The sequence below is a fragment of a genome, unplaced genomic scaffold, assembly GCF_019419815.1.
Source record: "Pyrus x bretschneideri cultivar Hongxiangsu unplaced genomic scaffold, Pyrus_bretschneideri_v1 Contig267, whole genome shotgun sequence".
NCBI lineage: Eukaryota > Viridiplantae > Streptophyta > Magnoliopsida > Rosales > Rosaceae > Pyrus > Pyrus x bretschneideri.
Window position 1 is genome coordinate 117,244 of NW_025999576.1, and position 20,810 is coordinate 138,053.

Below are 20,810 nucleotides of genomic sequence, written 5' to 3' on the forward strand. Positions count from 1 at the left end.
AATTTTAAGTTTTAATCAAAATGATAAAAATATGTTATAAGTAAATAGTATCAAAATGACTTTTTAGAGTAACAGTGTCATTTTCATTAAAAGTGAATAATACCGAGAATGTTTCATTAAAACTCTATAAAATCTAAAGTTTTGAAGCTTTCTTTTATTAGTTTCCTTTAAACCTGACTAAGCGACAGCCTAATCACCGCGTAAAGTCTTCACCAATTTTATATGCTCTAATCAAATGTGAAAAATAAAATATACAAACTACAAAGTTTCCGTAGAAAATTAGAAATAGAAGTTAACGAAAAGGACATGGGTAGTTTGGTCATTCCACAACGACAATCCAAAAAGAACACAGTAACACACGGCGGAAACCTGGGTACTAGATATCCAACACCAACTCCCACAAAAAATGATTGCAGGCAAAGCAGGAATCAATGGACCCAAAGCCGATCATCACGGTCCTTTTCTTAATCTCCGCCACCGTCATCGCCGACCAAGAATACGTCCGACCGCTGCCTCGCAAGGCCCTCCATTTCCCATGGAGTCGAAAACCCTCTTCTCTTCCCCAGCAGGTGACTTAATCATCACCTTCTCATCTTCTCGCTGCTCCGTCTCTTTCACTTTCTGGGAATGTCAAGAGTTCTGGGGATAAAAAATTGGATCCCAACTAGATTTTCTATCGAAAGCCAGAAAATTTTTCTCCGTTTTAACTTGGGTTCTGTTTGTTTTGCCAGAAAATACTTTCCTTTCTGTCTAAGCTTTGTTTTTTATTTACTGTATTTTTGTTGGTTTGTTTAGTAACTTGATTATTACTGGTTTATGCTTAGTTAATTGATTGAATTGCAGAAAAAGAAAAAGTTCTGAAATTTTGTTGCTATTTAAACGATGTGTAGAGCCCGTTAGTCTCAGATTAACATAGCATGGTTGGAAATTTATCGAAATCGAGAGGGGTCATTGTGTTGGTTTGCTGAGTGTAATGCTAGTTTTTGTTTGTTGTTGTGAGTTTTGTGGTAGTGTAAGATTAACAGGTCTTGTTCCAAACTGTCGTTTTCAATCGTAGGCGAAATCGAGTCCCAATAAGAATCAAATTCATTCTGACCAAAGCAACCTATCTCCATCTGATCAGTCATTCGACTGACCGTTGTCCACTCGATTTTTCTGTTCTTTTTCATTCAAACACTAGGTACTGAACCTACGACCGAATCATTTTGTGTTGCGCCCTGAGCTGCACAGCACATTTTGTTCCTATGGCTACTTTAACCAGCACCATATAACCTCTACATCCCCATATGCAGCCAATTTCGATGCCTTTGCCTAGGGCCACGCTTGCTAATGCCTCTAGTCAATTAAGCCTCGTGATTTCATACCAAGGATCTGGCCATTTATGATCTTAATTCATGAGCCCTCATGGCTGGGTATGGGAGAAACAAACATACTTCATATGAAAAGATTACTGGTCAATTAATTGGATGCATGCATTCTGTGCTAAACCGAAATCAAGTGCAGTTTATCGCTAAAGTATAATTGGCATGTTAATTTATACTCACTATATTAAATTTGGAGTTCTTGGATGTTATGATTGGTTGGTGACATTATTATCATTGATAGTGACATAACCTATGCTAATTCGCATTTGGGCCAAGTAATTTGTATGAATTAGGTCTTTGTCTGATATTTTATCTTTAATGACTCCCAATTCCATAACGTTCTTTAGGGTTTATTAACGTTAAGCATACCCTAAATATATCATTTTCTGCAAAAATGCCTATTGCAGGTGCACATCTCTTTTGCAGGAGACAAGCACATGCGGGTGACATGGGTCACTAATGATAAATCTGCTCCTTCCGTTGTTGAATATGGAACATCATCTGGGAAATACAGTTCTGTAGCTCAAGGAGAAAGCACCTCTTATAAGTATATTCTCTATAGCTCAGGAAAGATACACCATACTGTCATTGGGCCTCTTGAACATGACACCGTTTATTTCTACCAATGCGGAGGCCAAGCTCCTGAGTTTCAGTTCAAGACCCCTCCAGCTCAATTTCCAATTACTTTTGCTGTGGCTGGAGATCTTGGACAAACTGGATGGACGAAGTCAACGCTAGACCACATTGACCAGTGCAAATATGATGTGCATCTGCTTCCTGGAGACCTTTCATACGCTGATTACATTCAGTCTCGGTGGGATACATTTGGTGAGCTGGTGCAGCCACTTGCAAGTGCAAGGCCATGGATGGTAACCCAAGGGAACCATGAAAAGGAAAATATACCATTTTTAAAGGATGGGTTTCAATCCTATAATTCCAGGTGGAAAATGCCGTATGAAGAAAGTGGATCAAGTTCAAATCTTTACTATTCCTTCGAAGTTGCAGGTGTCCATGCTATCATGCTCGGTTCATATACTGATAATGATGAGTATTCAGATCAATACAGGTGGCTGAAGGTTAGTCAAATTTCTCTTCTCCTATCAGAAGGAACAGATTTTTTCTTCTACATTAAATAATGCACAGTATATTAGTAATATTCATTCTTACTCTTTATCAGTAGCTTCTTGGATCTTGTAAACGTTTACGGTATGTGCCATCTGTTATAGTTCATAGTTTATGTGACATATTCACATATGTCCTACTACGCTGTTGGAGGCTAAGAGTTTTGTCTGATTTTCTAGATAATGGGTGAACATGACATGCCTTCCATATGTCTTCATGTATTTCCTCGTCAGAAACTTGGAAATTTCAATCCTGGGTAGAAGGGATGGGCATTGGGCACCCATTGGGTGTCACGGATGTGGTGGTGGTGTTGGTGGTGTTGGTCCCTAGTGAGCAGTAATATACGTGTATATGCACAATAAGTAAGTGAACCTATTCTAACAATCCATCACAAAATAAGTTGGTGCACAAGTTAGGGAGGGTCAGAAAATCTTTGGAGCCTCATCTGAGGAATTAGAATCATATAAAAAGGAAATTCATTAACATAAATCTCGTTGGGGTGTTGTTCCCAGTGTAGCCTGTGGCACCTCAATCTTAAAGCAGGCCTTGAACAATGAGGGGTCCATATTTGAATAATTTGATGTCATTCTTCTGAAACAGGCTGATCTTGCAAAGGTTGACCGACAGAAGACACCTTGGCTGCTCGTGCTCTTTCATGTTCCCTGGTACAATAGTAACAAGGCTCATCAAGGTGAAGGGGACAGCATGATGGCAGCAATGGAGCCATTGCTTTATGCTGCCAGTGCGGATATAGTATTTGCTGGTCATGTTCATGCTTATGAACGAACGGTAAAGCTATACTAAATTGGCACGTATTTCTGTTGTAAATATAGGTCACTCAATTTTAATCCATGATGTCTTGTTTGACAGAAACGCGTGAACAATGGAAAATCAGATAGATGCGGTGCTGTCCACATAACCATTGGTGATGGCGGAAACAAAGAAGGCTTGGCTCGCAAGTATGTCTCTGTGCTCAAAAGATATTCAAATTTGCAATTTAGGAAAATAGAATGTTTGTTCAACTCTCATGTGCTTGGAAAAAACAATCATCTGATCGGTTTGCATGGGATGAGTTCTGGACATTTGAATTTTATATTGTCCCTATGTAGCTAATATTCAGCAAATACGAATCTCATTGGCATTGGTTACTAACTGCTTGTTCCAATCCCTCACAAATTGGCAGGTATAAAAACCCACCACCCGAGTGGTCAGTTTTCCGGGAAGCAAGTTTTGGTCATGGTGAGCTGAATATAGTGAATTCAACCCATGCTTTTTGGACCTGGCATAGGAATGATGACGACGAGCCTATTAGGTCCGATCAGGTCTGGATAACCTCGTTGGTTAGTTCAGGATGTGTTGCAGAGAAGACACATGAACTAAGGACAATACTTACGGAACCGTAGAGCTTGTAATCACATGAAGTTTGTCTCTCTTCTGGTTGGCGTGTTCGTAAAATTGGCTTTCTGCAGTTTGAATGTGCACGCACTTCTGTGTAGGTGTCAAACTTTATACCACATATATGGTAGAACTTTCCTTTTAGTTTTGTAAAATGTAACATATATACAGTAAGATTCTCCCTTTATGTTGTTCTTGGTAGCATATATTATGTATTTCTGGTTATACATTAAAACCGAGGCTTCGGTTATACAAAACTCAGGTTAAATGGGCGTTTCCAAGTTGTTTCCTTAGACATTCTGAACGAGGGATAGAACTCAGGAATCACTCAACTAGGGTCAACAGAATCACTCACATTGCTAATCGTGGATTCACTCGAAACGATCAAATTTCCCACTTGATTACATTTGGAGCCCTTTAAATAGGAAGATTATGACGCATTTGTAGGGTAAATATTTAATAGTAGGATAGTTACTAGGCAACTCAATTAAAAGATAAGGATCTCTTTTAATGGTGGATACGATATATGAAATAAGGTGAACTATATCTCAACGGTAGATACGATTATGTAACTTCCATCATTTCACCGAAAAACCCGTCACATTTCACTATAAATGAACTTGGATACTCTAAGTGGTGAAACCATTACAAATGAAATTGAGTTCATAGCAATGAGTAATCCAAAATGGCAGAGCATTGAGACCCTTACTAGATTTTCTTTTCATTCTTTTAAGTTTCTTCAACCACAGGAACCGGAGGTGGAGATCAAGGAAACTAGTGTTAATATGGTGATGACAACGCTGGTGGAGAGGTGAAGAGAGCGGAGCCCTGAGATGGGGGCGGTGCGGAAGATATCCCTCAGAAGTGCAAGGAGGAGCAGACACTTGTATCCTGCAGAGCATGTGTTTATAACTACTCTAAGAGGAGAAACTTTTATGTCCATCCAGAGGACCACGTCATCCGTATGCCCACACAGACTCAAGCAGAGATTATCTCTATTAAGAGTATTAGCATGGGAAGATTTCAAAATGCCTATAATCCGACCCTCCCAGAGAAGGTATCAGTTGGAAAATGCTTAGAAAATAGCACCTGTCTTCTTCAGGTGCCATGTTCGTGATAGGGTCCCATTCCTTGGCAAGAGCATTCAAGTTGCTCTGGAACGGAGCAACCCTTTCATCACAGACATCATTGCCAGCCCCTGCAGGACAACCCAAGTAACACAACATGATCCATCGAAAAAGGAATATGAGTTAGAGAAGGAGATTTTTAAGTCTACTTAGGAAGAGAGAGACTGCCTCTATGTGAGCGCCTAGTTTTGTAACGAATGTGTCTGTTTAATAAGTTATTTTGAAAACAATGACATTTATATTAAAGGATGAGGGAATTGCACTAAAGACCTAGTCATAATAACTAGTTTTGACAGCCCTATTATCTACAACTACGAGAGTCGAACCTAAGACTTCTCACTTACAAAGAAGAATATTAGTAGTACTAAGTGGTTGTTGCCTCATAAAGTTAAACATTTGATCTTATAATATAAAGATCTAGAAGCGAAAGTGGAACAAGGTTCTAGTTCATAGCGTATAGCCAAATTAGCACAATTCCTTTATTGGTAAACTTATATCTTATAAATGAACCCAAAAAAATAAATTGTATCGTATACATATGCAGCTGTAGGCTCAAAAAGGAAAGTGATTACAGTAGAAATTATTTGAGGTTTGACTACTACTACTGCTTTCAACACCATTCTCCTCCGAACTACTTTGTTCCTCTATTATCCAACCAACCATAATCCGCAGATCACTCCTTTTCGGGCTTTGTTACTCTACTGTTTGAAGAGGTTGGAGATGAACTAAAGTTTAGATATTAAAACAAAAAGGAACTTACGAATAAACCAGAAAGTTAGATCTTCTAATTCAGTTGTTTCGCATTGTTGCCTATTATTCCAGGCCTTGCAAGTCATAATTATACCCTATGACGATGAATAATAAACTCTTGATCCCTTCACTGGTTATGCGATTCTTGTATACCAAATTTCAGTAAATGACCGTTGGATCTTGGATGATGCTAAACTAAACTGTTAGAAATTTCTATACAACTCGATTAGTTGGGTTGAAAACCCACCGCGCACTAGGCCCCACCCCAGTACAGAGTTCCAAACCTGCGCACCCCAAAGCTATAACAAGCTTTGAAGGCCCCAAAAGGGCCAAAACACAAAAGGATAACTAGTACGGGAAGACTGGTAACTAAATGCTGGAAGAATAAAGGTTGACAAGGGAATGGTAGTCAGATGTCATTTAATTTTTCGTCTTTGGCATGCAATATTCAAGCACAATGTGTAAAAGTTCTGAGATTATAACTTGCTGAATAGAGCATTGCAATTTGCATTGGAGGTTTTTTTCAAGAATTGAGTACCAAACCTGGCAGCACTTAAGCATCTGCGGACATTTTACTTCTATCCGTGCACTCGGGGTCTTGCTTTTGATCCCTCTTCCCCCTCCAGAGGATAATCTGCTCGTCCTTGAACAAAAGGGGGATGCAAGGTACTAGATCCTGAACATATAAAGCACAGAAAAAAGATAAATTTAGGGATGAATTAGAAGCCCACAACTACCACTAAACAATCTAACTTAACCAAACAAACCATACCCTTAATTTTACACCTATCCTTTTGCAATCGCTAGTACCAACATGGGTGCAGTCTAGTCTCACTACCTCTTCAGTATTGAAGGCCTCCCTAACTCTATCCACAACATTCACATACACACCATTTCTCGCTGCGGACAAAAAAATCAGGATAAGAGAAAAGAACCATGGAATTCGGCCATATCACATTTACCGTTATAAACAACAAAGGAAAGCAGAGCATCATCTGAAACATCCAAAACTTAATTTCACTTACTAAGTTCACTTATTTTAAAATGCGACACTTACTAAGTTTCATCAGAGGTAAAGAGTTTAGTCCTATGTTTCTTAACTCCTTCGTTCCTTCAAATGTCAAGCCGTCAGCAACATTCTTCACAAGCTTTGGATATATCGGAGGATACGGCTTCCAGAGCATTACAGGTATTACCGGTCGATTCTTCGGATCATAGTTTCGACCCCGGTATAAAATGAGGACATTAATATGCCGGTAAACAATCTTCCCACCAGACTTGTCCTGCACATACACTACTATCCCCATCAGCTAATATCTCCTAACACCGAAATTCAACCTATTACGGATATATGAAGAGCCTGAGTTACGTTCAAACCTCAAGGTGGAAGCAAACATTGTCCATATCAAGAGTTGGCACTCCCAAACACTTGATCCTCACCGCTTCCGCTCGCTTCCAGTGGTTGTGGATATCATCCAACATGTTATGTGTAACTCCTCCCTTTCCTGATACAAACAATTTAATCCTTCAGTCCCCTCTCATCTAATTCAATTACAACATCAAACCAGCATTGAGCATATATAAACAGTTACACATATACAATGCAATGCCTGATCAATTTCCGAATGCTAAACCCTAAACCCCAAATCCCTTACCCATATTAATTTGCCGGGCGCAATCACTATGACGGTACCGTTCCACCAGCTCCGCCACTTCCTCCTCCGCTAGCGGGTCTCCGATAACCCGTTTTCTCTCCTCCGCAACCCGGTCCAAGTCCACTTCTTGTTGTACCGCGGCAACAGTCCCGGTCCATTTCCGATCAAGCCGACCAGGTCCGAAAGGAGAGAACTTGGGCGACTCCCGGAACGCAATAGGTTCGACCGCCGGATTGGTCTCCGAATACGAGTAGCTGAAGTCGAAGGGCAGGTCCGATTTGAGAGGACGGTTCGGGTCGTTCTTCGGGTCTGGAGCTTTATCCTGGGTTTTGGTTTTCTTGGGCTTTGGGGTTTTGGAAACCGGAGAGAACGGAGGGTCGTATTCATATGGGTCCTCGGATAGGGATTGACTGAGAAGGCGGGAGAGGGAGAGGAATGGTTTGGTCAGGTCTAGGGTTAGGGTTTTGTGAGGTGAGGGACGCCATGAAAGTAGCTTCAGCATTGCAGCAGAGAGTGGAGTTTGGTTTGGTTGCTAAACAGATACTCGGCATTGAGAGTGTTGAAGAAATGGGCAGAATTGTCATTTAGCGTTGCAAATTAAGGAATAATATCGTAATTTCGTTGCCACAGTACAATACGCATGTCGTCTATATTTCCTCGTGCAATGAAAATTAGTCCCAAAACAAAACGTAACATATGTTGTTGATAAACTTTTGACAAGATAGAGATAATTTGATGTGTTTTCATATAATGGACCGTAAATTTGAAGGTTCGTTTGATGCGTATTTTATTTTAATTATTATTCTTGTACCATAGATAAAGAAAAAGTATGTGGGACACAAAAAATAATAATAATAACTGGTGGTAAATTATATTTATTTATTTCTTTTAGGCTAAGAGAGGCTATCTAAAATTTTACTCTGTTTGTGATTATAGTCAAATAGACTCATCAGTTTGAAGCATAGAACCCAAAACCTACCACACTTTTTTGTTTATTAAGGAGTCGCACTTCATGCCCTTATCACTGAACCATTTACTATGATTAAGGAGAAAATAATGTTAGACAAATTAAAGTTGTGCACCAATTTATTTGCTCAAATAATGTGTCGCTAATTAAATGAGAATTGTTATTGGCACTCCAAAAATCTCATTCTATATCCAAACTTTCTATATTTGGAAAGAAAAATACACTTGTGAAGAGTATAGAATGAGATTTTTGGAATGCCAATAACACTTCCCAATTAAATTTGTATTTTAATTTAAATTAGGGCATATAATTAGTAATTGTAATAAAAGCGCTTTAGTTTATAAAAATAGAGTTTTAACGAAAAACTCATGGTACTGTTCACTTTAACAAAAAAAATCACATTTTTACATTAAAAAGTCAATTCTAGTACTATTCACTTTACTCTTTATTTTGTCCTTATCATTAAACTCAAAGTTTTCAAACCATTTTCATTAGTTTTTTTTTTCTTTTATAAAAATTATCATTTAACAAATATTTTAAAAGTACTTTTAGTTAGGGGGAAAAAAAAAAAAAAAAAAAAAAGAAGTACTTTTCTTCCTCCACTCCCTTCCTTGTCCTTCATTTTTCCCTTATACTTTCACTTTTATCTCTAGCACAAAAAAGAAAAATACACATCTCAATATCGCTTTCATCATCACTGGGTTTCGGGATGATGCAAAACTGTGCAAAAGCAGAATCGGTGACAAAACTCAGTCCCGCCCCGGCGAGACATTGCTTAATCTCTCTTCTTTACATTGAATTTGGTCCTCGACCATTGAGTCGAAAACATCCAAGAGGTTGTCCAGCCCCTCAGGGCTGTCCTCTACTGCCTTCAGGGCATAAACAATGCTCTCAATGGTGGACAGAAATCCCGGCTTCGACTGCAGCCTCACTTCACTGTGCAAGCTCATCTTGTCCAAATTCAACTTGAAGTGCGGCAAGAGTTTCAACCAGAGGTTTTCCCCATGCATTCTCTTTGCCTTTGCCCATGTTCCGTCCCGCACTATCAGATTGTTCACCTTAACATTCATCGCCTCAGGGTTGTCCGCACTGACTGTGCAGCGAACCCCTTTGCCAGAGCATTACGCGCTTCTGCGATGTCTAAAATCGTATCAAACTTTTTATCCTCACACGGTCGAGGCAACCAAATGTGGGATAGAGAGCTAATGACACCATGCTTGCCAATGGTAGCAGCTATAGCCTATAACAGGTGCACCATTATCCATTTCGACACTTTCACCCGAGCCATGAACTACATCAAAAACCCTTGATACTGCAGGCAACGCGGTAGTAGGTGAACCCTCATCGACATTGCATTGCCCATCTACGTTCCTGCCATCAGTGAATTCTTCACTACACTGATATTTTTGAGTCCTAATCTAGCAATCCTAGTGGAATTAAGTGGGTGGTTCTTCTCTAGGCTGTGTTGAAGAATGGTGACGCTTACAGAGTTATGGAGCCCCGGGTTCTGAATCCGAGTGCAGAGGCAGACCCGGACCGGTTTGGAGCACAATGGGCATATGGGTCGTTTGGAAGCGGGCTGAGTAGTCACCATTTTTAGGATTTGAGGGAGAAAGGAAGGGTTTTGGAGAAGTGAGCAGAAATTGTTCTTTCGGGTCCGAGAACCGAACAAGCATCAATTGGTTCGAGTGGCCATGATAGAAAATGAAAAAGTTGAGTCAGTCAGTCATAAGAAGACGGGTGGCTTAACGTTTTACAAGATGACGTGTCGTTTTATAAAAGAGTATATAAAGTCATTAATGAATATGTAGAATTAGATTGGATAATTACAAATAGCCATGTTTTACTCACTAAAGAAATTTATGAACTTTTCCAAAATGGAATTATAAGAATGGTTTAAGTTTTTTTTCGATATGAAAAATCATTCCTTTCAGCATTTAATATATTTTGAATATGATGAATTATTCAATCCAATTCAATCATATACCGAATAAATATCATATTTTCATAATAAGTTAGTTCTTCCAAGAGTAGCCGCAACAAGTTAAGCAATTTTGAAAAAAAATAGTTGAGCTACAACCATTATGGAGTGCCTCAATGGTTGGGGACGAATTTCTGATTATATTTCACATGACACGTCATAAGTTTGATTTCTCATGCTTGTGAATCACACGATGATGACTACAAAGAAGCCAAAATGCTTCGATGAGTCTTTTTAACCCAAAAAAGTTTGGCTGCCATGCGTGATATGTACATAAATCTTATAAAAATTCATAATGAGGTAAATCACTCTCCTCATTTTATAAATTAATTTGGGTGTAACATAAATTTCCTTTTTAATAACAAATAAGTATCCTTCATGTTGTCGAACAAATATCATACTTTAATATATCATGAATATAGTGAATTATTCATTTCAATTTAATTATAATGACTAAATAAATATTATACTTTTATAGTAAGCTAGCTCACCAAAGAGTAGCCACAAGTTAAGCAATTTTGAAAAAATAGTCCACAACCATCAAAGGATGGTTGTGCTAGGTAACGAATTTCTAACTCGTATACCATACAACATGTTCTGAATTCGATTCTTCACGCTGATGAATCACACAATAATGATTAAAATGAGGTTAAAATATCTCTGTAAGTCTTCTCGACTCCTAAAAATGTGAAATGTCATGGCTCGAGCAACTCTCTTTGTAGTATATGAAGAGGTAGTCCATTTTATCAATTAATTTTAGGTGTAACATAATTTCCTTTTTACAATAAGGAAAACTAATGAAATGTCCTAAAACACTATAGTTTTAATCAAAGGATAAAATAAATGTTTAAGTGAATATTACCCAGAGTGACTTTTCAAGGTTAAAATGTCATTTTCATTAAAAGTGAATAATATCAAGAGTGTTTCATTAATATTCCCATAATAAGGAAAGAGATCATCTCCTTATCATTTCCACCAAATCCACCAATCCAGTTCTTGAAATTTGATCGAAAGGCTAAAAACAGGGATTGCCTTTAAAAATTATAATAAATTTAGCCATTCAATCAAATTTCAAAGATTCGAATTGGTGGATTTGTTGAAATGGATCCTCATTATAATATCAGAGGTAGATTCTCTGCCCTCCCATGTCCTCCTGTTTTGTGTAGTCAAGGTTAAACCACGTTAACATTTTATATTATTTTTTTTTATAGAGATAATAAGACAAAAATAAATAGTAATATAAAATATTTACGTGACTTAACCGTGACCATATAAAATAGAAGAACACGAAAGACACCGAAAATAGGAGGGTAGAGAATCTATCTCCTATGATATCATAACAGCTAATCTTGAAACAATCAAATCAAGCTCAGTGGTTGAAAAATAAAAATCAAAACACAGGAGTTGGTAATGATTGGCTAGATGAGTTTTTGGACCGACTGATTCCACGCGCCAATCGAACACGAAAGTCTTTGCCTTTAAAATTTTTGTTTCTTTGATTTGTGAGGGATAAGATAAACTAGTGTAATTTTCCCAAGAATCTGAGAGTTTTCCCGGAAACCCAGTTGGAGAAAATGCACGATTTCTGCTTGACGATCCCCTACGGCCTGGTGCTGATCGGCGGAGGAGTTTTTGGGTATTTCAGGAAGGGGAGCACGGCTTCTTTGGCTGGAGGAGCAGGTATCGGATTGCTCCTTACTCTTGCTGGATATATCAGTCTCAAATCCTTCGAGGGGAAGAAGAACTCGTATCCTGCTTTCATTCTTGAAACGGGTACGATTTATTTATTTGGATTTTGGAATTTTGGTGGGTCTGGATCCCAGATTTGTAACGATACTTTAGTAAGATCATAAGACGTTAAAAGGGGAAATAAATAAAAACAAACAAACCAAACATAATCTGGATCACATATTAGGTAACTTTCGTTGTTTGATGTACTTGGTAGCATCAACTTTGCTGATAGTTATGTTGGAAATTTGACTTTTGTTTTGTTTTGTTGAGGCTGTTATTTTGTTTCCTCTAATGATCCGGAAGCCTTGTGCTTCTGCAAAAGTGGAAGACTTTACTTGTTAAAACTGTTTTTAGGTTTGTCGTTTAATCTCTGTTTTTTGTATGTCGTTATGGAGAAAAACTTACATGTAACTCGGGCGAAGGTGGGGATATCCCAAATTAATCACGGAAGGCCATGTGAGTAAGTTAAAAACACGGCAGTGCGTATAGGCTTGGATATCGCCACCTTAGCATCCCCGTTGTATGTTAAGAGAGAGGCACTTTTTGTGTAGAGTAATGCTAGACGCACCAAAGTAAATCCCATAGTTATGGTTCTCCGCTTACTTTATTTGTTTATGTCTCAGCTCGTTCTAAGGTTTATTTATGTCACAGAACTAAAGAGTTATGCATTAGTCAATGCAGTAAGTTTCGATTTGGTAGGGCGATTTGAAAGAAGTGCATTTAGGTGTTATGTGTTCAGCATTGCCTATCAAATTTTAAGAATTGTAAGAATTGAAGAGATTGAGAAAGATTATATTTTTATAAGGTCACATTCTTTGGTTTTCCTTGTATTTTTTTCTATTTTCATGTTCTGCTCCTGTTACCTTGATGCTCACTCACTTGAAACGTTGTTTTGGAATTGATTGGTGTGCATTTAACAGTTTGTGCTGCTCTCCTTACATGGGTCATGGGACAGCGCTATATGCAAACTTCTAAGATCATGCCAGCTGGTGTTGTTGCAGGTATCAGGTGAGTTCAGATTAATCCGCTGTTTTATGTGTTCTTGCTCTCCAATTCGTTGGATATATATTTGCTAATCTAAAATTTGGTGTGCCATCAGTCTGTTGATTGTTAAACATGAGATGTACGGTCAGTACCTTATGCATGTGATTTGAATTTTATTGCTGCATATGACTTGTTTCGTACATTGCTGCCCCTGTATTTTATTTCCAGTTAACTACCTTCGATTTGGTTGTTTAGAATATCTTCCTTCCCCTTCCTAGCTGGCATTGTTAAATAATTAATTTGAAAGAAAAATTTAACTATTACTCGTTGGTCTGAGTAGGTTTGAGTACCTGAGGTATGCGGAACATGTTTCCTTGCAGTTAGTGGTTTGGGGATCGTAGGTTCTTGTTCCCAGAGACATGTAAAAGTATAAAGTAGTTCTGTCCATGATTGGCAGATGTCATAATTTTTGTCTCGAGAACAGCCTGTTTACAGCCCTTCAAATTTTATAATTCTAGTTAAAACTTGGCTCTATTGATTGTTCATCCGAATACACATTTGGATATCGAATTGTCAGAACAAGGTTGATCTGCTCCGTTGAAACCTTTGTAAGAAATTTAGTTCAAGAGAGTTCCAGATCCCGTATATGTTGCAGCACGATCAGTGCCAACAGAGAGTTGGAATGTCATCTAATTCCTGCTCCTGTTATAGGTTAAACAGTATGGGAAAGGGGCCTTCTATTTCTTGTTTGGTTGTGCATAACGAAGGGAAGGCGATGTGTCTTTATCAGATTATAAACTTATAAAGTCATCTTTGGTTATCGTATTGTAGTAACCGCGTAGCCTTTCTGTCATTGTCATGAATCCAAACTGAAGACCACAATTTACGTATGATTAAAACCTTTCGATTGGAGCTCCTAACAGTTATATGACTTATATTTGAAGTTTCTAAAGCTAAAACCTCTTCATTTTGTTGCAGCGCTGTCATGACCGGATTTTATTTGTACAAAATTGCAACTGGTGGAAACCATATTCCGGCCAAAACCAAGTGATGGTATTTGAGGACTTCTTTCCACAACGTATAAGCTGACTCTAACTTACACTCATCCAGATGCCCATATTTCATTTCACTAAATCGTTAATGGATATAATATCATGAGATACTATACTATGCTGTCACAAGATACTACGTTAATCTATACAAAATCTTGTTTCATACCTTGCATTCCTCGTACTTTTAATCAAATCAATGAGATAGACTGGCATTTTTTTGTATTATTTTCTTTGCTTAGTTAAACTCATGTTACTGCAGGCGAGGGGAATGCCTTCAGAGGATGAGAAATAACCCAACTTTCTCATCCATGAAGTATAATTGCTTGTTTTGGAAGCAGGAACTAGTGGGATGGACTGGAAAAGTTCTATTAAAATGGGGGATTCAAATGAAAACTTATAAACCATCCTCATGCGTGCACCAACTGTAGCCAGTTTTTACTCCGATTTGAATCGGTGAGTCGTAGGAAACAGTTACCCTTCTAAACACACCAGAGAGAAAACCTCTTCACTTCGAACCTGAGACAAATCTGAACTGCATCGAAAACTCTCTAACTCTCTGCAAAACTCTGTGTAACCTTTATACTTACTGGTGTGAGTAAGTTTGTACACCGGAGGCATGCGGAACTTGTGTTGATGTGGTCAGTGGTTTAGGGATACCAGCTTCATTATCTCATACATTTAAACGTAGAAACTGGCTCCGTCAAAGATTAGCAGATGTGATATATGCTCTCTTAAGCAGATTCTCATGAATTCTGCACTCTGCTTGTTTGAAAACAGGAGTATATAGATGCATGTGAGGTTTTATTTCTGTGGGAAACTCGTTTGGTGGCCAGGATTGAATTGGAGTGTATAATTCACCGTATGCAGTGTATGGATTAGCCGCGAAGGAAACTTCTTTTCCACCTCAGTAGGATTGGAAGCAGTCCTTTTGGCCATACTCTCTAGGGAATCAACCATCTCGGTTAATCCTATATTCTAAAAACTATAATTTTACATTAAACTAAACTCGTCCTTCGCCTCGTGCTTGCCAATTGACTTTTTCAGTTACCGTCCGATGTAGATTGTTCTGTAGCATTAATAGTTGGAATCTCCAAAGTTTCATCGGACGTAGCCTTTGCCACCATGTGCTAACTTCCAGTTACGTCCGGACTTTGTCAACAACAACAATAAAGCCTTATTCCATTAAGTAGAGTCGGTTATATGAATCATAGAACGCAAGTGCAATTGTTTTTGAACCAAGTCTTCTTTTAGTTCTAAGTACTCCATCTCTTTTCTCAGCTCCAGACTTTATACCTAATAAAACATGAAATCATTAAGGGCATCAATGTGATGGTGACCAAATATCCAATGACCAAGAAAATTTAATTTGTCTCATACTATGTCTTTTAGTGTGATGGCAAAGATTGTCTTCATGCATTTGGGGTTTATGATTCATCAAACCAGTCTCTTGACTAGCCGAACGGACATTGCCATGAACTGATGTTTTTGCCGTCTTGCATTTGTTGTAGATCATCAAATCAATGTCTAGAGAACTTAGACAAACTTATGGTTCGAAAACTCCAAATCCTTCGAAAATTAAAATGTTCTCTATTGTATGACATACACCAGATGAATGAAATGATGGATCTGCGGCTAGAGGTGGATCCATGGAGAGACCACGGTGGTCCTAGGACTCTTCGGAGGCCGGAAAAATACCTATGAAGGTCTTTCAGGAACTCTCCAAATGTTTCGACAAGGAAACTGACCTACACCTAGGGATAGCATTCCAAATAGACTGAAAGAGTGATGAAGCCCTATAAGTTGACCTTTTATATTTAATGACCTAGCTAAAAATGACGTTTAGGTAGACTTTGTAATTTATAATGCTATTGTTACCATAATTTATGAATGAAGAGTTATTTTTTAATTTCTCAATGTTGTTTTATCCAATATTTTTTTTAGAACCTTTTACATTATAGGACCCTCGAGATCAAAATCTAAATCCGCCACTGTTTGCCGCAAAGACTCCAAAAACCAAGGGCGGCTAAAGATCCCAATTGAACACTAGACACCAGTGCTTACTAATCAAATGTGTACCAACAGATGCAAAACAACAAAGCATTATGCTTTTATATATCACTGCACTACGAACAGCTAAAACTTATCTTTCAAGCCAAACCTACCATCTTGATTTTTGCCTTGTTATCTCCAGACCTCCCCTTACTCGACTCCTATTTCTATCGAATTCAATTGCCTTTGATCCGTCTCTCTCTGTTGCACAACAAAAGCCACCCGAATCATGGATGCCCTTCTCCTCACAGTTTTCCTCTTCCTCATCCCCGTCTTCTTTCTCCTTACAAGAAGAAAAAAATCACCAGAACGGCTTCCTCCCGGCTCATTGGGACTACCCATTATAGGTCAAAGCCTTGGTTTGCTTAGAGCCATGCGTGCCAACACTGCCGAAAAGTGGCTTGAACGAAGAATCACAAGGTATGGTCCAGTTTCAAAGATGAGTCTCTTTGGCAAGCCAACAGTCTTCATTCATGGACAGGCTGCCAACAAGTTTGTATTCAACAGTGATGGCACATCATTTACCAGTCAACAACCTGAGTCTACACGTATGATTTTGGGCGACCGGAATATACTGGAACTGAGCGGCGAGGATCACAAGCGTGTCAGAAGTGCTCTTATGTTTTTCTTGAAGCCCGAGTCACTGAAGCGATATGTCGGAAAAATGGATGAAGAAATCAGGAACCATCTTGAGATGCACTGGCATGGCAAGCAAAAAATAACAGTAAGTTAGCGTCCTCAGCAACTTTTGGGAAACAGGTCATGTTTTTGCAGATTTCTGTTGTGTGTTGTTCGTGTTTTTTGCAGATTTCTGTCATGCGGTCTCAAATTTACTAGGTTTTTAAATTTTTGATAGGTTTTGCCACTGATGAAGAACCTCACATTCAACATAATATGCTCTCTACTTTTTGGGGTCGAACGAGGACCTCGCAGAGACGAACTCATTGAGTGTTTCCGACAAATGATAGAAGGACTCTGGTCAGTCCCTGTTAATTTGCCCTTCACGCGTTACAACCAAAGCCTCAAGGCGAGCAAGAAGGTTCAAAAAATGCTCAAGGAACTCGTATGTGAAAAGAGGGTACAACTTGAGCAAAAAACTACTTCTCCACTCCAAGATCTTGTAACTTGTTTGCTTAACATTCGAAACATTAACAACGAAGAAGAATTAACGGAAAATGAGATCCTGCACAATATCATGGTAGTTATGGTCGCAGGATATGACACTTCATCTGTTGTGATTACTTTTCTTTTGCGGCTTCTAGCGAATGAACCTGCTATCCATGCAGCCGTTCTTCAAGGTAAGCATAACGCATCCCGTGCCAACAACCTCACACACAACCATTTAACGCAAATCTAGCATGGAAATTGAAGTGTTCAATTTACCTTATTCGGTCTGATCACTAACAAGTTGGCATGTTCGTGATAGGGCATATTAATAGAATTGTCAACAATATCCAAAAACAACAAAAAGACTGATGCAATGTTTTAATTTGTGCTTTTGCAGAACAAGAAGAAATAGCTAGGAGCAAGTCCTCAGGAGAATTTCTAACATGGGAAGACCTTTCCAAGATGAAGTACACATGGAGAGTGACAATGGAAATTCTGAGGACAACTCCGCCCGTCTTTGGCGGCATGAGGACAGCTATCAAAGATACCGAGTATGGAGGATTCCTCATCCCGAAAGGGTGGCAAGTAAGTTAAGATTTAATATATCATGCAGTATACACATCTACAGATTTCACATTCCCCATTTCTTTTTTTTTTAAATTACAGAACTAGTGATGAAATTTTAACTATTTATCCGATATTGTTAGGTATTCTGGGCTATTCCTATGACACACAATGACGGTAGTATATTCCCGGAGCCATCAAATTTTGATCCGAGTAGGTTCGAGAACCAAGCATCAGTTCCGCCTTACAGCTTCGTTGCATTTGGAGGAGGATCTCGAATATGTCCAGGATACGAGTTTGCCAGGATTGAAATCCTTGTTTCAATCCATTATATGGTAACTCAGTTCACGTGGAAGCTATGCGCAGACAACAAATTCAGCAGGGTTCCCATGCCGGTACCTACACAAGGACTGCCTATTGAAATCATGCCACGGAAACCAATGAATTAAGTAGAGGTCGATTTGATATTATGATTGCGATTTGAGACAAATGTGCACTGTAGTAAGAGCTCGCAGTTTGTTAAATAAATAAAGAAACCCACAATAATTCATGATTTTCATTTATTAAAATATAAAATAAAAAAAATTTGTAACAAGTACATAAACCACTCGCCTCGATCGGTAGCTGAAACCTCAGCAAGACAAGCTTTCTGCCGAATCCCACCAAGACAACCAATTACTTTCTGTTCCTTCTTTTCCCTCCCCTCACTCTCTGCGTAAGCACTCTTACATTTCATGTATTGCATACTGGTTCACTCTTACTTGGTAACAGTAGGAACTACTCATAGGGAAATGATGGCGGCAATACTAGATAAGTCGGCTAGTTTGAGTGGATAAGATTAATTGGTGGAGATGTAGAGCTTGTTTGAAAGTGCTTTTAAAATGACTAAAAATACTTTAGAAAAATATTTTTAGATTTCAAAAGTACTTTAAGTGTGTTTTTAGGATTTACTTGCATTTTTACTAAGAATTGGTTCAAAAAACATTTTCACCAAAAATATTTCAACGATTTTCAAAACACTTCCAAACAAGTTCGTAGCTGCTGCTTAACTTGTAGACTATGTAATTTGGTTGGTCCAACATAAAGCAACAATGTATGTCCTGCTAAAGTTTACAGCTCCATGCAATGTAGGGTTGACATATCAAACTCTATACATGAATTGCTCCAAACAAACCACGACTAAATGCTAGCATCCAATACTCAACCTTGCTCACAAGGCATATCTATTGAAGATATTTTGGAGGTGATAAGAGGTGAAAGAAGTCAGTAGCAATGGAGAAGGGATATGACTTGTAGGTTATTTAATCATATTTGGGTTGGCCATGCAAGTAAAATTGGTTAGGCTTAAGATTGTAGTTAGTGTCTAACTAAATTAAAAGATTGAACAATCTGAAATAAGTTCTCGTGTGACTCCCTGAAACTGAAAAAATAACTAATAAATAATGAATAATTTTATTTGAACCCATATAACCTATTTTCACACCCAACTGACTTTTCATATCCATGTTATTTTTAAAGAAACTATCAATATCTCTTTAAACCCAAATTTATTACCTAAACCACCCTCACAAGCCTAGTTCAATATGTTTACATTTATCTTTAGACCCAATAGATTAAAAGAACAAAACCAGAAAATATGTTAAATTTCGTGTCAAGAGTGAACCATTTCATTAAAATAAAGACAAAACTTAAAAAAACAAAAAAAAAATTGATTATGTCAGCCACAAACTTTGAATAATTCTTTGTCCATCACTCTGGAATGGTCAATATTGTAACGACTCGTCCCAAAAAATTACAGCTTTTATAATTTTAAAATGTGAAATTATGAAAATGCCCTTCGAGGCAAAGGTGTTGACTTTTGTTGACCACCTTGTCGTGTCACATAAGATCTATTTTCTTGGCGTATACTCATAATACTCGTCACTACGAACGCGTGGGCACAAACAAAACATAATTTGGAGTTATAGCGAATGAGTTATTAACGAACAAAGTCGAAGGCAAAATGATCAATTGACCATAAATCTGGAAGGCTCCGGATTTTGTTGGAGCATCAGTCTGTGCCACGTTTGTGGCTGTTATGGAAAAGAAAGAATAGAAATGAGAGAGATGGGCAGAGGAGAGAAAGGAGAAAAGAGAGAAATGATGGTGGATGCCCAATTAGAAAGAAGAGAAAGAGAGAGTGACCAACTAGAGAGGAGAGAAAGGAGGGGAAAGAATATAGTGGATGAGCACCGGATCACCCTTAACCCGGTTCATCCCTGTCGACCTGACTCGATTTCTACACACCCTGATGCCGATTCCGGAGTTTTCTCGGCGAATTGATCGTCGCCATCACCTGCAACCTATTCAGCGACTTCCCATCTTCCATTTCGACCCAAATTTGAAGAAGTGTGGTCATAGTTTCACTAAGAACGGAACTCGTTGGTGTTAATGGGTGCACAGCAGCAATCCTCCATTTCTGAAGGCGATTCCTTTGACCACCACCACCATTAGCCTTCCCTTGAACCTAGGAACAAACCCCAAACAAGTTTGGAAGCGGCAAAGCTTGGGATTCGACAAATCAAGAACACACAATTCAAGGGTTTCCAGATGTTCAAGGATGATTTGGGGTATTTCCCAGCCGAATTGGACTTCTGCCCAAGTATGAAAGTTGTTCCTCTCATTGATATCTTCATTCCTATAAAATTTGGGAATTTTTGGAGTTGTTTGATTTGCTGGTGAGTTTGGGTGGCCGACCGCCACGTACGGCGACGTGTGGGGGTAAAACCCGAGGTCCCTCCTTAGGTTTCTTAACATGTTGAATCCAAATCCACCATCCATTTTTCTAAATTCCAACGTTTTCGTAGAGTTTTATTAAACTGCTTTTAATTTTGTTTAGGTGCATCGGTGGAAGTGAACACATCTCGATAGTTCAAGTGGCTTTCGGGCAATGGAAAACTTGTGAGTGGACCCCTTCTTAACT

At 38.6% G+C, this 20,810-nt stretch overlaps 4 protein-coding genes across 7 annotated transcripts; 3 read left to right on the top strand and 1 right to left on the bottom strand.

The window, feature by feature from the left end:
• Positions 1 to 401: 401 nt before the first annotated feature.
• On the top strand, positions 402 to 4,072 carry LOC103927614 (purple acid phosphatase 18-like). Its single transcript, XM_009336553.3, has 5 exons — positions 402 to 569; positions 1,772 to 2,440; positions 3,087 to 3,275; positions 3,357 to 3,445; positions 3,670 to 4,072. Exons 1-5 carry the CDS (start codon positions 432 to 434, stop codon positions 3,887 to 3,889), a joined length of 1,305 nt encoding a protein of 434 aa, XP_009334828.2. The 5' UTR covers positions 402 to 431; the 3' UTR covers positions 3,890 to 4,072.
• A 353-nt stretch (positions 4,073 to 4,425) lies between these two features.
• LOC103927615 (CRS2-associated factor 2, mitochondrial-like) lies at positions 4,426 to 7,980 on the bottom strand. 4 transcript variants are annotated; one of them, XR_007259613.1, is made up of 7 exons: positions 7,414 to 7,979; positions 7,136 to 7,263; positions 6,816 to 7,041; positions 6,531 to 6,658; positions 6,302 to 6,434; positions 4,971 to 5,079; positions 4,426 to 4,772 (listed from the first exon to the last, which is right to left on the bottom strand). XR_007259613.1 is itself a non-coding variant. In XM_048587431.1 (6 exons), the coding sequence occupies exons 1-5, from the start codon at positions 7,913 to 7,915 to the stop codon at positions 6,312 to 6,314; spliced, it is 1,107 nt and encodes a 368-aa protein (XP_048443388.1). In that variant the 5' UTR covers positions 7,916 to 7,980; the 3' UTR covers positions 4,426 to 4,772; positions 6,302 to 6,311. The 4 variants fall into 4 exon arrangements, 3 of the variants coding, with proteins under 3 accessions (XP_048443388.1, XP_009334831.2, XP_009334832.2); XM_048587431.1 differs by lacking the exon at positions 4,971 to 5,079 and having other exon boundaries at positions 7,414 to 7,980; XM_009336556.3 differs by having other exon boundaries at positions 4,426 to 5,079.
• A 3,745-nt stretch (positions 7,981 to 11,725) lies between these two features.
• On the top strand, positions 11,726 to 14,293 carry LOC103943811 (protein FATTY ACID EXPORT 5). The gene is made up of 3 exons (XM_009354173.3): positions 11,726 to 12,134; positions 13,013 to 13,100; positions 14,055 to 14,293. The coding sequence occupies exons 1-3, from the start codon at positions 11,936 to 11,938 to the stop codon at positions 14,125 to 14,127; spliced, it is 360 nt and encodes a 119-aa protein (XP_009352448.2). The 5' UTR covers positions 11,726 to 11,935; the 3' UTR covers positions 14,128 to 14,293.
• Positions 14,294 to 14,428: 135 nt separating this feature from the next.
• LOC103927621 (cytochrome P450 716B1-like) lies at positions 14,429 to 18,578 on the top strand. The gene is made up of 4 exons (XM_009336561.2): positions 14,429 to 16,901; positions 17,034 to 17,475; positions 17,682 to 17,869; positions 17,992 to 18,578. Exons 1-4 carry the CDS (start codon positions 16,407 to 16,409, stop codon positions 18,295 to 18,297), a joined length of 1,431 nt encoding a protein of 476 aa, XP_009334836.2. The 5' UTR covers positions 14,429 to 16,406; the 3' UTR covers positions 18,298 to 18,578.
• Positions 18,579 to 20,810: the final 2,232 nt, after the last annotated feature.